Consider the following 14411-nt stretch of genomic DNA (forward strand, 5'->3'; position numbering starts at 1 on the left):
AACTTTCAATTCCAGATTTTACTGAAATCGGTGAAAACACTTGTCAGTTTTTATAAAAATCCACATGGTTCATCAGTATCCCTTAAAGGTGAAGAGAAACTGTTGTTTGTGTTGGGGCTGGGAGAGATGACAGAGGTAGGGAGGGGATGTATGGGCTGGAGGAAGTGACAGAGACAGGGAGAGGGTGTAGGGGCTGGAGGAGGAGACAGAGACAGGGAGCCCCCCCATGGGCTGGAGGAGGAGACAGAGATAGGGAGGGGGTGTAGGGGCTGGAGGAGGTAACAGAGATAGGGAGGGGATGTATAAGCTGGAGGAAGTGACAGAGACAGGGAGGGGGTGTAGGGGCTTGAGGAGGAGACAGAGATAGGGAGGGGGTGTAGGGGCTGGAGGAGGAGACAGAGACAGGGAGGGGGTGTAGGGGCTGGAGGAGGTGACAGAGATAGGGAGGGGGTGTAGGGGCTGGAGGAGGTGACAGATAGGGACGGGGTGTCAGGGCTGGAGGAGACAGAGATAGGGAGGGGGTGTAGGGGCTGGAGGAAGTGACAGAAACAGGGAGGGGGTGTAGGGGCTGGAGGAGGAGACAGATAGGGAGGGGATGTAGGGGCTGGAGGAGGTGACAGATAGGGACGGGGTGTCAGGGCTGGAGGAGACAGAGATAAGGAGGGGGTATAGGGGCTGGAGGAAGTGACAGAAACAGGGAGGGGGTGTAGGGGCTGGAGGAGGAGACAGATAGGGAGGGGATGTAGGGGCTGGAGGAGGTGACAGAGATAGGGAGGGGGTGTGGGGGAGGGAGGAGGGGACAGAGATAGGGAGGGGGGTAGGGACTGGAGGTGATGACAGAGATAGGGAGGGGGTAAAGCACCTGGAGGAGGTGACAGAGATGGGGAGGGGGTGTGGGGGCTGGAGGAGGTGACAGAGATAGGGAGGGGGTGTAGGGGGCTAGAGGAGGTGACAGAGATAGGGAGGGGGGCGTAGGGGGCTAGAGGAGGGGACAGAGATAGGGTGGGGGTGTAGGGGGCTGGAGGAAGTGACAGAGATAGGGAGGGGGTATAGGGGGCTGGAGGAGGTGACAGAGATAGGGAGGTGTGTGTAGAGGCGGGGGGGGGGTGTAGAGGTGGGGGGTGTAGGGGCAGGAGGAGGTGACAGAGACAGGGAGGGGAGAGTACTGGAACCAGTTGCTCAGGGAATGAGGTTAGGAGAGGCTGCACAGAAGGGAACCGTTTGGCCCATTCTGTCCAGGCTATTCCCTTCCCACAACCCTCTCCCTCTTCCAGTTTCCTTCAGAAAGCCTCATTTGAGCCCTGCCTCCGCCGCCCTCCCAGGGACTGTTAGCTGCGATGGAGCCATTTCTCCTTGACCTTCTTCCTTCTCCTTGGCCTTTGGTGTCCTCTTCTGTTCTAGAACCTTCTGTCAAAGGGACTCACTTCGGGACCAACCCCTTTGTCCAAGTTTTTTAAACAACTTTAACAAGTCCCTCCTCCATGGTGCACCTCCATCAGCACTTCCCCCCCCCCCCCCCCCCATTGGAGCCCATTTTGTTTCGGTTTTACAACATGCCATTGTCCCCCCCTCGTTGTTGGCTTCGTCTTCTTCGAGCACACGCGCTCTAATGGGAGGGAAACCGCGTCGAGCTGATTGGCTGCCAGGATGAAGTCCTCCTATTGGTCAATGGTGGACGGCCGTGACGCGAGCTGATTGGTCAAACCCTGGCACTCCGCGGCGCGTTCCGATTGATCGGCTTAGTCGCCGCGTTATGATTGGCGGGTCCCGGTTGCCAGGGCGGCCCTGCTATTGGCCGGCAGCAAAGGCCGCGTTATGATTGGCGGGGCCGGTTTGCCAGGACGGCCCTGCTATTGGTCAGTAGGAAGGGCCGCGTTATGATTGGTGGGTCCCGGTAACCCGGGCGCCCCATGGTTGGTCAGAATACGCGCCACATTATGATTGGTGAGTCCCTGGAGCCAGCGACGTTCTATTATTGGTCAGAGGGAGCGCCGCGTCATGATGAAGCTTGAACGGAACAGGGCCCCGATTGGTTCATACCGAGGTCGCTGATTGGTGAAGCGCCGCCCCCTCCGCTGTGATTGGTCGATCGGCCGGCAGCGGCGAAGGGGAGTGAGAGGTCAAGATGGCGCCCTTGCGGACAGTGAAGGTAAACGAGAGGGAGATGGATTAGGTGGGAGTGAGGGAAAACAGGAGATTGACAACAATAATGCCTCAGGGCTCCGGGTCTGCGAGAAGAGGAGAAGGATTGCCGCCGAAAGTGAAAGAAAACTCGTCTCAAAGGGGTGGGTGTGCTAAACCTAATCCCGAGGTCAAGGGTCAAAGGTCACACGTGTTTGTCAACACAGGTCATTCTATTGGGTCCAGGAGGATAATTTTTCAACGTCTAAACCTCCCAGAGACTCAAGGAAGGGGTTGAATGGCTTCCTGTTTCTGTGTTACAGACTCCAAGAAGGGGCTGAATGGCCTCCTCCTGTTCCTGTGGGACAGGTGTGAGGCGGGGGCTAGGTTAGAGTGATGCTGGAAAAGCACAGCAGTTCAGACAGCCTCCGAGGTGCAGGAAAATCGATGTTTTGGGCAAAAGCCTTTCATCAGGAATAACGGCGTGAGGCGGGGGGGCTGAATGGCTTCCTCCTGTTCCTGTGTAACAGGCGTGAGGTGAGGGCTGAATGGCCTCCTCCTGTTCCTGTGTAACAGGAGGGAGGCCATCACTGCACATCTGTCCCCTTTGGATGTTCAACAGCCCTCAGCCTTTATTGGAAGGAGAAAAGAAAAGAGTTAAGGTTTTCCTGTGTGTCCCCGGGTGGATATTCATCTTCAGCCAACATCAAGAATACAGTAGAGATGATTTGGTTGCTGTGATGTTGTTATTGCGTGATGATACTATGTATGTTTCAGCTATTGTCTTTCTGATAACAATGCTACAGGCCAAAAAAAATACTACTTTGGCTGTGACAAGCTTCGGAATAGAGCCTCGGGCTACTGGGAAGGGATTCAAACCTACAGTCTTCTGTATGGGTGGTAGGAGTGAGACCCCAATTTCTGAGTTCAGCACAGTAATTATCAAAAGTTGTCGCTTAAAGTTGTGTTTCCACTGCTCTTATTGGGTATTTTTGCCTTGTTCCACCCCCACAGGGATTGGTTGGATTGGTGACAGGAGGGGCTTCTGGACTCGGCCGAGCAACTGTTGAGAGGCTGGTGCAGCAAGGAGTGAGAGCCGTGATTGTGGACCTACCGACATCGGAAGGAGCCAGTGTAGCCCAGGCACTGGGCGAGAATTGTGCTTTTGCACCAACCGATGTAAGGACAGAAAGCACCCCCACTCCCCTCCGGCTGATGGGGATTGACTCCACAAGAACGTTGGGAGGGTATTGTTATGAGTGTGATAGATGTGCACTCTGTGAGTAGAGTGTTCCATTAACACTGACCCCCTTCCTGACAGTGCAGCGCTCACTCCCTTGATGGTGCGGCGCTCCCTCAGCACTGACCATCCCCGACGGTGCAGCGCCTCCTTGGCACTGACCCTCTGATTTTGTTGTACAGGCCCCTCGGGTCCCTTTTTAAAACTTTGCCCTCCCACCTTTATCCGAAATCCGTAAAGCTCCGAAATTCGAAGGTTTATTCATGAAGTTTTTTTTTCTCATTAACTAAGTTGTTTGGCGTGCAAACAGTTAACTCAACTCCACACCCACTCGATGTGCGTCACTCAGATGTGATGTGTGGGGGTGTGGCTCAGCACTGGCAGGCCTCAATTCTGTTTCCGGGCCCGTTTTACTCTGTGGGTCCGCTGTTTGGTAAGATTGTTTAAAATTTCACCATCAAACTGTCACTTGTTCTGAAATTAGAAAACTTCTGAATTTCAAAAGCCAGCTGGTCCCGAGTATTTCTGGTAAAGGATTGTGCTCTTGTACTCTCTGTTGTGTTGTCAGGGATTTGTGTAACTTGCTCCCCAGCACAGTCAGCAATATATAAACGGGCCGAACGCTATGCTGGCTGGAGAGAGTCAACGCCTCGCCCTGGTTTACATTGCCTTCCTCTCAGGTCACATCAGAGGCAGACGTCAAAAGTGCCGTGGCCCTGGCGAAGGAGAAATTTGGTCGCCTGGACATCGCAGTGAACTGCGCAGGCATTGCAGTGGCAGTGAAAACCTACAACTTCAAGAAGGACATTCCTCACAGTCTCGAGGACTTCCAGAGAGTGATCAATGTAAGCAGGGAATGATCAGAGGAGGAGTTAATATGTGGGGAATTCAGAGGATGTGGGGAGTTGGCGGGGGGAACATTGGTTGGAATAGTCACAGATTTGTACAGTACAGAAACAGACCCTTTGGTCTGACTCGTCCATGCCAACCAGATATCCTAAATTAATCTAGTCTCATTTGCCAGCACTTGGCCCTACATCCCTGTAAACCCTTCCTGCTCATATACCCATCCAGATGCCTATTAAATGTTGTCATTGTACCAGCCTCCATCACTTCCTCTGGCAGCTCATTCCATACATGAACCATCCTCTGCGTGAAAAAGTTGCCCCTCAGATCCCTTTCAAAACTTTGCCCTGCCACCTTAAACCTATGTCCTCTAGTGCTGGACTGCCCCATCCCAGAGAAAATACCTTGTCTATTTACCCTGTCCTCATGATTTTATAAACCTCTATAAGGTCACTCCTCAGTCTCCGATGCTTCAGAGAAAACAGCCCCAGCTTATTCAACCTATCCCAATAGCCCAAAACCTCCAACCCTCGCAGCGTCCTCGTAAGTCTTTTCTGAACCTTCTCAAGTTTTGCAACATCCTCCCTATAGGAGGGAGACCAGGATTGAATGCAGCACTCCAATAGTGGCCTAAGCAATGTCCTGTACAGTACAACATGACTCTCAACTCCTACACTCAAATACTGTTCAATAAAGGAAAGTGTACCAAATGTGGTCTTCACTATCCTATCTACCTGCGACTCCTTTTTCAGGGAACTATGAACCTGCACGTCAAGGTCTCTTTTGTTCAGCAACAGTCCCCAGTGCCTTACTATTAAGTAAATAAGTCTTGCCCTGATTTGCCTTTCCAAAATGCAGCACCTCACATTTTTCTGAATTAAACTCCATCTGCCACTCCTCAGCCCATTGGCCCAACTGGTCAAGGTCCTATTGAACTCTGAGGTAACCTTCCGTACTGTCCACTACCTCCAGTTTTGGTGTTGGGCGAACTTACTAACCTTACCTCCTATGTTCAGATCCAAATCATTTACATAAAAGTTCAATCATCAGTGGACTCAGCACCAATCCTTGTGTCACTCCACTGGTCTCAGGCCTCCAAGCTGAAAAACAACCCTCCACCACCACCTTTGAGCCAGTTCTGTATCCAATTGGCTAGTTCTCCCTGTATCCCATGTGGTCTAACCTCGCTAACCAGTCTACCATGAGGACTTCTGTCAAATGCCTCACTGAAGTGCATATAGATCACGTCCACCAGTCTGCTCTCATCAATCCTCTTTGTTACTTCTTATTAAAGGATGTGGGGCGTGAAGAGAAGGGATTGAGATCATGCTGGGTGGGATGTGGGGAATGAAGAGGGAGACATGATATTACGCTGGGTGAGATATGAAAAAGTGTGGAGAGTGAGAGGGGAGAGTGAGGTTATGCTGGGTGGGATATTGAAGGGTGTGGGGAGTCGGGGCGGGGGGGAAGTGAGATGATGCTGGGTGGGACACTGAAGGGAGTGGGGAGAGTGAGATGATGCTGGGTGGGGATATTGAAGGGTGTGGGGAGAGTGAGGGGGAGGGTGAGATGACGCTGGGGGGGAATATTGAAGGGTGAGGGGGAGAATGAAGTTACGCTGGGTGGGATATTGAAGGGTGGGGAGAGTGAGGGGGGAGGGTGAGATGACGCTGGGTGGGGATATTCAAGGGTGTGGGGGGGGGGGAGAGTGAGATGACGCTGGGTGGGGATATTGAAGGGTGTGGGGGGGTGAGATGATGCTGGGTGGGATATTGAAGGGTGGGGAGAGTGAGATGATGCTGGGTGGGATATTGAAGGGTGGGGGGGGAGAGTGAGATGACGTTGGGTGGGGATATTGAAGGGTGGGGGGGGAGAGTGAGATGACGTTGGGTGGGGATATTGAAGGGTGGGGGGGGAGAGTGAGATGACGTTGGGTGGGGATATTGAAGGGTGGGGGGGGGAGAGTGAGATGACGTTGGGTGGGGATATTGAAGGGGGTGGGGGGGGAGGGTGAGATTACGCTGGATGGGGATATTGAAGGGTGTGGGGGGGGGCGAGGGTGAGAAGACGCTAGGTGAGGATATTGAAGGGTCGGGGGGGAGGGTGAGATGACGTTGGGTGGGGATATTGAAGGGGGTTGGGGGGAGGGTGAGATTACGCTGGATGGGGATATTGAAGGGTGTGGGGGGGGTGAGAAGACACTGGGGGGGAATATTGAAGGGTGTGGGGAGGAGAGCGAGATGACGCTGGGTGGGGATATTGAAGAGTGTGGGGGGGGAGATGATGCTGGGTGGGATATTGAAGGATGTGGGGAGGGGAGATGATGCTGGGTGAGATATTGAAGGATGTGGGGAGAGGGGGGGGGAAAGTGAGATGACGCTGGGTGGGGATATTGAAGGGTGTCGGGGGGGGGAAGAGTGAGATGACGCTGGGTGGGGATGTTGATGGGTGTGGGGGGGGGAGGGTGAGATGACGCTGGGTGGGGATATTGAAGGGTGTGGGGGGAGGGTGAGATGACGCTGGGTGGGGATATTGAAGGGTGTGGGGGGAGGGTGAGATGACGCTGGGTGGGGATATTGAAGGGTGTGGGGGAAGAGAGTGAGATGACGCTGGGTGGGGATATTGAAGGGTGTGGGGGGAGAGAGTGAGATGACATCAGGTGAGATATTGAAGGGTGTGGGGGGGGGGGGGAGGGTGAGATGACGCTGGGTGGGGATGTTGATGGGTGTGGGGGGGGGAGGGTGAGATGACGCTGGGTGGGGATATTGAAGGGTGTGGGGGGAGGGTGAGATGACGCTGGGTAGGGATATTGAAGGGTGTGGGGGGAGGGTGAGATGACGCTGGGTGGGGATATTGAAGGGTGTGGGGGGGGGAGGGTGAGATGACGCTGGGTGGGGATGTTGATGGGTGTGGGGGGGGGAGGGTGAGATGACGCTGGGTGGGGATATTGAAGGGTGTGGGGGGAGGGTGAGATGACGCTGGGTAGGGATATTGAAGGGTGTGGGGGGAGGGTGAGATGACGCTGGGTGGGGATATTGAAGGGTGTGGGGGGGGGAGGGTGAGATGACGCTGGGTAGGGATGTTGATGGGTGTGGGGGGGGGAGGGTGAGATGACGCTGGGTGGGGATATTGAAGGGTGTGGGGGGGGAGAGTGAGATGACGCTGGGTGGGGATATTGAAGGGTGTGGGGGGAGGGTGAGATGACGCTGGGTGGGGATATTGAAGGGTGTGGGGGAAGAGAGTGAGATGACGCTGGGTGGGGATATTGAAGGGTGTGGGGGGAGAGTGAGATGACATCAGGTGAGATATTGAAGGGTGTGGGGACAGAGGGGGGAAAGTGAGATGACGCTGGGTGGGGATATTGAAGGGTGTGGGGGGGGAGGGTGAGATGATGTTGGGTGGGGATGTTGATGGGTGTGGGGGGGGGGGAGGGTGAGATGACGCTGGGTGGGGATATTGAAGGGTGTGGGGGGAGAGAGTGAGATGACGCTGGGTGGGGATATTGAAGGGTGTGGGGGGGGAGAGTGAGATGACGCTGGGTGGGGATATTGAAGGTGTGGGGACAGAGGGGGGAAAGTGAGATGACGCTGGGTGGGGATATTGAAGGGTGTGGGGGGGGGAGGGTGAGATGATGTTGGGTGGGGATGTTGATGGGTGTGGGGGGGGGGGGGGAGGGTGAGATGACGCTGGGTGGGGATATTGAAGGGTGTGGGGGGGAGAGAGTGAGATGACGCTGGGTGGGGATATTGAAGGGTGTGGGGGGGGAGAGTGAGATGACGCTGGGTGGGGATATTGAAGGATGTTGGGAGGGCCCTTGTGGCACAGTGGAAGTGGCCCTATGTCTGACTGGTGAAATTTGGGTTCATGGCCCACCTGTTCCAGGTGTGTGTTATACCACCTCTGATCAATCCGCCAGGCAGCATCGATATAGGAAGGTGGAGCTGGGGGCAAGAGGAACAGCGACCGGATCGTGGGTGTGCTTTGGTGGCATTTGGTCTGAGTGCGACTCAAACAGCCGTGTAAAACAGTGAACCCAACCGAGCCGTTTCACTGCCGGTTTCTCTTGTTCCCGGTCAGGTAAACATCGCAGGAACCTTTAATGTGATTCGCCTAGCTGTCGCCGAGATGGGCAGGAATGAACCAGACGCAGACGGTCAGCGGGGTGTAGTTGTGAACACAGCTAGTGTGGCCGCCTACGATGGACAGGTAACTCACCTTGATCCTCACTCCCAGCCCTTGCCTTTTCCCATCGTGTATACCCTGGGTACCTGCTGGCATTCAGGGCAACGGGGGTAAAGGACACAGCATGAGCCCAGCCTGATGGGCAATGACACAGGCTTGTAGGTTTATTCATTCACGGGATCTGGGCATTGTTGGCTGGGCCCAGCATTTACTGTCCATCCCTAATTGCCCAGAGGGCAGTTAAGAGTCAAACACATTGCTGTGGGTCTGGAGTCACGTGTAAGCCAGGCCGTGTAAGGACATTAGTGAGCCAGTGAACCTGATGGGTCTTTCCAACAATTGGCAATGGATTTGTCGTTTGATTGTTTGATTAATGATTGTGACATGGACCTAGGATCCAGTGAAGTGTTTTGTTTTGCGTGCAGTACAGGCGGATCATACCAGACAAAGTGGGTTAGGGAATCAGAACAGAATGAGGAATACAGTGTTACGGCTGCACAGGAGGTACGCGAAGAGCAGGATCAATATTTAAATCTGAAATTTGGGAGGTCCATTCAGGTGTCTAATAACAGTGGGGAAGAAACCGTTCTTGAACCTGGTTGTCCGTATATTCAAACTTTCATATCTTCTGCCTGACAGAAGAGAGTGGAAGTGTGTATAACTGGGGTGGGAGGGCATTTGATTATGTTGGCTGCTTTCCCAAGGCAACAGGAAATATAGTGGGTGTCATAGAACACTGGCTTGTGTGATGGACTGGGCCGTGTTTGCGACTCTCTAGTTTCTTGCGATCTTGGGAAGAACAGTAGCCGTACCGTGCTGTGATGGATCCATAAAAAAATTGGTCGGAGTCCTTGTGGACACGTCGAATTTCCTTCGCCTCATGAGGAAGCAGAGACATTGCTGTGCTTCAATGTATCACCACGGGACTCTTAATTCCAGGCTTTTATCGAATCCACATTCCACCATCTGCTGTGGTGCGATTCGAACCTGGGACCCAGAATGTCACTGTTAAAGCGAGATTAAGCAGGAATGAACCAGACGCAGACGGTCAGCGGGGTGTAGTTGTGAACACAGCTAGTGTGGCCGCCTACGATGGACAGGTAACTCACCTTGATTCTCACTCCCAGCCCTTGCCTTTTCCTAGTCACCCATCGTGTATACCCTGGATGCCCGTCCTGTTAAAGAGAGATTAAGCAAAGGTACCAGTATGAACAGACTCCCGGCTGCCAGGTGAACAGCATGTGGGATCTGGAGCCATCATTTTGCTAGGGACCAGTCAGACCAGAGCTGGGACCACAGCTTGGGGTCCCGTTATCGAAGGAATGATGTACCGTCGTCCTTGGAGGCAGTCCAGAGAAGGTTCATTCAGCTGATCCTGGGGATGGAGGGACTGCCTTGTGAGGAGAGGTTGAGTTGGTTGGGGCCTGTACTTGCTGTAGTTCAGAGGAATGAGAGGCTACCTTATTGAACCACGCTTAGGGGACTTGGCAGAGGGGTTGTGAAGAGGTTGTTCCCCCTTGAGTGGGAGAGTCTAGGACAAGAGGGCCACCATCTCAGAGGAAAGCGTCGCCCATTGAAGACAGAGATGAGGAGGAATTTCTTCTCTCTCCGAGGGGAGTGAATCTGTGGAATTCTTTACTGCAGAGGGCTGTCGGTGCTGCGTCATTCAGTACATTCACGGCTGAGACAGACAGATTTTTAATCAGGAAGGGAATTGAGAGTTATGGGAAAAGGCAGCAAAGTGGAGTGAGGATGATCTAATCACCCACGATCTCGTAAAATGGTGGACAGGCTTGATGGGCTGAATGGCCTACTTCCACAATGCCACCCACACCCACCCCAACCTCCCACCGCGCAACGCCTTCTGGTCTCAACTTGGTGGCCAAATGCGTATAGAAAGATCCCATTGAGAGAAGGCAATTGTGATGCAGGTGGATTTGTTTGATGTGACTGTTTGAGCCCCCCCTTGACTTCTGTTCGGGGCTGCTCGGTATCCTGGAGGGTAATCAGGGGGAGAGCAGGCAGGGTCTCGGGCTTTTACCTGTTCCTGAGGGGCACAGCCTCTGAGTGTGATATGTTAGACCTACCAGTCTGCTGCGTCGATTACCCACACTGAACGTGGTGGGGGGCTTTACCCACACTGAACGTGGTGGGGTGTTAGGGGAAAACATGACTGACCGACCTAGAGCGGCCGTCAGAAAACGTTGCCTATTCGTCTGTCTATCTGTGCATTGGAAGCGTTTGACGAATTCTCTCTCTACTCCTCCCCCAAACCCCGGCTCCCCTCCCACCGATTCCAGGTCGGACAGGCAGCTTATTCAGCCTCTAAGGTGGTATTGTGGGCATGACCCTTCCCATTGCCCGGGACTTGGCACCACAAGGGATCCGAGTGGTCACCATCGCGCCAGGTACGCTCCAAGGGTAGGGGCAGTAAAGGGTGCAGCGCGGAGAAATGGTAACAATTGGTGAGAGTGGGATTAGACTGGGTGGGATATTAAAGGGAGCGGGGAGTGGGATTAGACTGGGTGGGATATTAAAGGGAGTGGGGAGTGAGTGGGATTAGACTGGGTGGGTATTCAAGGGAGCAGGGAGTGAGGGGGGGGGAAGAGTGGGATTAGACTGGGTGGGATATTAAAGGGAGCAGGGAGTGAAGTGGGAAAAAGAGTGGGATTAGACTGGATGGGATATTAAAGGGAGCAGGGAGTGAAGTGGGAAAAAGAGTGGGATTAGACTGGATGGGATATTAAAGTGAGTGGGAGAGTGGGATTAGACTGGGTGGGATATTAAAGGGAGCAGGGAGTGAGGGGGAAGAGTGGGATTAGACTGGGTGGGATATCAAGGAACGGGAAGTGAGGGAGGAGAGTGGGATTAGACTGGGTGGGATATTCAAGGGAGCGGGAGTGAGGGGGGAAAAGTGGGATTAGACTGGGTGAATTTTAAGGGAGCGGGGAGTGAGGAGGAGAGTGGGATTAGACTGGGTGGAATTTAAAGGAGCGGGGAGTGAGGGAGGAGAGTGGGATTAGGACTGGGTGGATAATCAAGGGAGCGGGGAGTGAGGGGGGAAAAGTGGGATTAGACCGGTTAGGATATTTTCAAGGGAGCAGGGAGTGAGGGGGGAGAGTGGGATTAGACTGGGTGGAATTTTAAAGGGAGCGGGGAGTGAGGGAGGGGGGGAATGGTGGATATTAAAGGGTGTGAGCAGTAAAGGGAGTGGGTTAAATGTATTATCTGTTGGATGGTGCTGTGACACTGCAGCACTCCCTTGGCACTGCACCATAATGTTGATTTGTCCTCTTCTGGCATCTGGAGTGGGCTCTGGGATAGGTCATTGATGGATGGGACACTGCTGAAACAAGGCTAAGGACAGGGTTGAGAGGTTAGACTGGAATAGGCAGCAGGAGAGAGTGAGAGTTTATAAACCTCAGGACAGAGAGAGTGAATGAGAGAGAGAGGAGAGGGAGGTAGTGGAGGACGGGGACATGTACAGGAATGGGAGTATGGGTGTTGGCACAGGGACAGGTGACAAGTGTTTGACATGGGTAAAGTAGGCACTGAGGAATATGGGATAGAGAAGAATGTGCCATGCCTTTAAACATTTAATCACACATTTTCTCTCTCTCTCTTTCCCTATCTGTCCCCTGTCCCCTGTCCCCCTTTTCCCATCTCTCTCCTTTCCCCTATCCACCTTCTGCATTGCTCTTTGTTCTGTCACTCCTGTCTGTCTGTCTCTCTGTCTCTCTCCCCTCTCTCCCCCCTCACCTCTTCCCCTCCTTTTCCACCCATACCCCCCTCTTTCTCTCTCCCCCTCCCCCCCGTCTCTTCCCCCCCCCCCCCCGTCTCTCTTCCCCCCCCCCCCCCCCGTCTCTCTTCCCCCCCCCCCGTCTCTCTTCCCCCCCCCCCGTCTCTCTTCCCCCCCCCGTCTCTCTTCCCCCCCCCCGTCTCTCTTCCCCCCCCCCCCGTCTCTCTTCCCCACCCCCCCGTCTCTCTTTCCCCCCCCCCGTCTCTCTTCCCCCCCCCGTCTCTCTTCCCCTCCCCCGTCTCTCTTCCCCCCCCCCCCGTCTCTCTTCCCCCCCCCGTCTCTCTCCCCCCCCCCCCGTCTCTCTCCCCCCCCCCCCGTCTCTCTCCCCCCCCCCGTCTCTCTCCCCCCCCCCCGTCTCTCTTCTTCCCCCCCCCGTCTCTCTTCCCCCCACCCCCGTCTCTCTTCCCCTCCCTCCCCCCTGTCTCTTCCCCTCCTTCCCTCCCTCCCTCCCTCCCCCCCGTCTCTCTTTCCCTCCCCCCCGTCTCTCTTCCCCTCCCCTCCCCCCCGTCTCTCTTTCCCCTCCCCCCCCGTCTCTCTTTCCCCTCCCCCCCCGTCTCTCTTTCCCCTCCCCCCCCGTCTCTCTTTCCCTCCCCCCCCGTCTCTCTTTCCCCTCCCCCCCCCGTCTCTCTTTCCCCTCCCCCCCCGTCTCTCTTTCCCCTCCCCCCCCGTCTCTCTTTCCCCTCCCCCCCCGTCTCTCTTTCCCCTCCCCCCCCGTCTCTCTTTCCCCTCCCCCCCCGTCTCTCTTTCCCCTCCCCCCCCGTCTCTCTTTCCCCTCCCCCCCCGTCTCTCTTTCCCCTCCCCCCCCGTCTCTCTTTCCCCTCCCCCCCCGTCTCTCTTTCCCCTCCCCCCCCGTCTCTCTTTCCCCTCCCCCCCCGTCTCTCTTTCCCCTCCCCCCCCGTCTCTCTTTCCCCTCCCCCCCCGTCTCTCTTTCCCCTCCCCCCCCGTCTCTCTTTCCCCTCCCCCCCCGTCTCTCTTTGCCCATCCCCCGTCTCTCTTTGCCCATCCCCCGTCTCTCTCGCCCCTCCCCCCCCCCCCCCGTCTCTCTCTCGCTCTCTACCCCCACCGTCTCCCTCCACCCCCACCCCATGTCCCTGAAGGCCTGTTCTCCACCCCGCTGCTGGCTGGCCTCCCTGAGAAGGTGCAGACCTTCCTGGCCCGTCAGGTTCCCTTCCCCAGTCGCCTGGGGGACCCGGCTGAGTACGCCCACCTGGTACAGGCCATCGTGGAGAACCCCATGCTCAACGGGGAGGTCATCCGACTGGACGGTGCCATCCGAATGCAGCCCTAGGTGGGGAGGGGAGGGGAAGGGGGCAGAGTGTGAGGGAGAGGGATGCGACGCTGGTCCCTCAGACAAACGCTGACTCTCTGCAGGCTGATGCTGCCAAGGACTGCCCACCATCTATACCTTCCGACTTTTCCCCCTCCCCCACCGCTAATAGGCAGGACCCTGTCCCTTGTCGGGTCATACAGATTACACACGGTGCTCCTTCTGTGCCAGCCCACTGTCTCAAGACCTGGGGGTGGGGTGGGGCATCCCAAGGGGTTGGGCCCTGTGAGAGGAGCGGACCATGGCTGCTCGATATCCATGGGGTCTCTGAGTGACTGACCCATCCCGGGATTAACCTGACCACCCTCCCTGAGATCCGCAGCCTGCCTTGCCGCTGCGCGGGATCCCACCCCCATCTGCTAATCGACCGTGTGGATGTGCGCAGAGAGTGGGGTGGGTAAATGTGATGGATCCCCCACAGCGGGGTACTGTGTACGGCTTGTCCCCGAGCTGCGTGTCTAAGTCAGTGAGCCTGCATGGGTTGGCAGAGGAGGGTGGATGGTCAGCCGTGTCAAAACGGTTGATCCCAGTTTCGGTACAGAAATCGCTGGAGGAACTCAGCAGGTCTTTGGAGAGAGAGAGAGAGAAAGCAGAGTTAACATTTCAACTCTTTCTTTCCCTTTCCCTCTGCCTCACCTCCAAGTGAGTTTCTCCAGCAATATCCGTCCTTTATTTCTGCTCTGTGGCTCTCTGGTTGATTCCGGTGTATAAATACATTGCAATCAGTGTGTGAGGTTGGGGCAGGGCCACGGGAGCTGCTGTAATCTGCGCTTGCTCCCTGCTGCCTTGCTGAGGTCCAAGCATTGAATTCCCTCTCGGCGGGGCCCTGAGCCTGACCAGACTCTCGAAGGTTGATCATCGTGTGCTTCTCTGATTAAACAGTGATGGGATTGTCG

The 14411-nt window shown here is 55.4% G+C and overlaps 1 protein-coding gene across 1 annotated transcript; it reads left to right on the forward strand.

The window, feature by feature from the left end:
* The first annotated feature begins 2040 nt into the window (after nt 1-2040).
* Nucleotides 2041-14410, forward strand: LOC140470064 (3-hydroxyacyl-CoA dehydrogenase type-2-like). Its single transcript, XM_072566514.1, is given in 7 exon segments — nt 2041-2149; nt 3136-3300; nt 4042-4206; nt 8285-8413; nt 10690-10714; nt 10717-10797; nt 13286-14410. Coding segments are annotated over 7 exon segments (780 nt in total). The 5' UTR covers nt 2041-2125; the 3' UTR covers nt 13477-14410.
* The last annotated feature ends 1 nt before the right edge of the window (nt 14411 follows it).

Source organism: Chiloscyllium punctatum, chromosome 50 (assembly GCF_047496795.1).
Source record: "Chiloscyllium punctatum isolate Juve2018m chromosome 50, sChiPun1.3, whole genome shotgun sequence".
Lineage (NCBI taxonomy): Eukaryota > Metazoa > Chordata > Chondrichthyes > Orectolobiformes > Hemiscylliidae > Chiloscyllium > Chiloscyllium punctatum.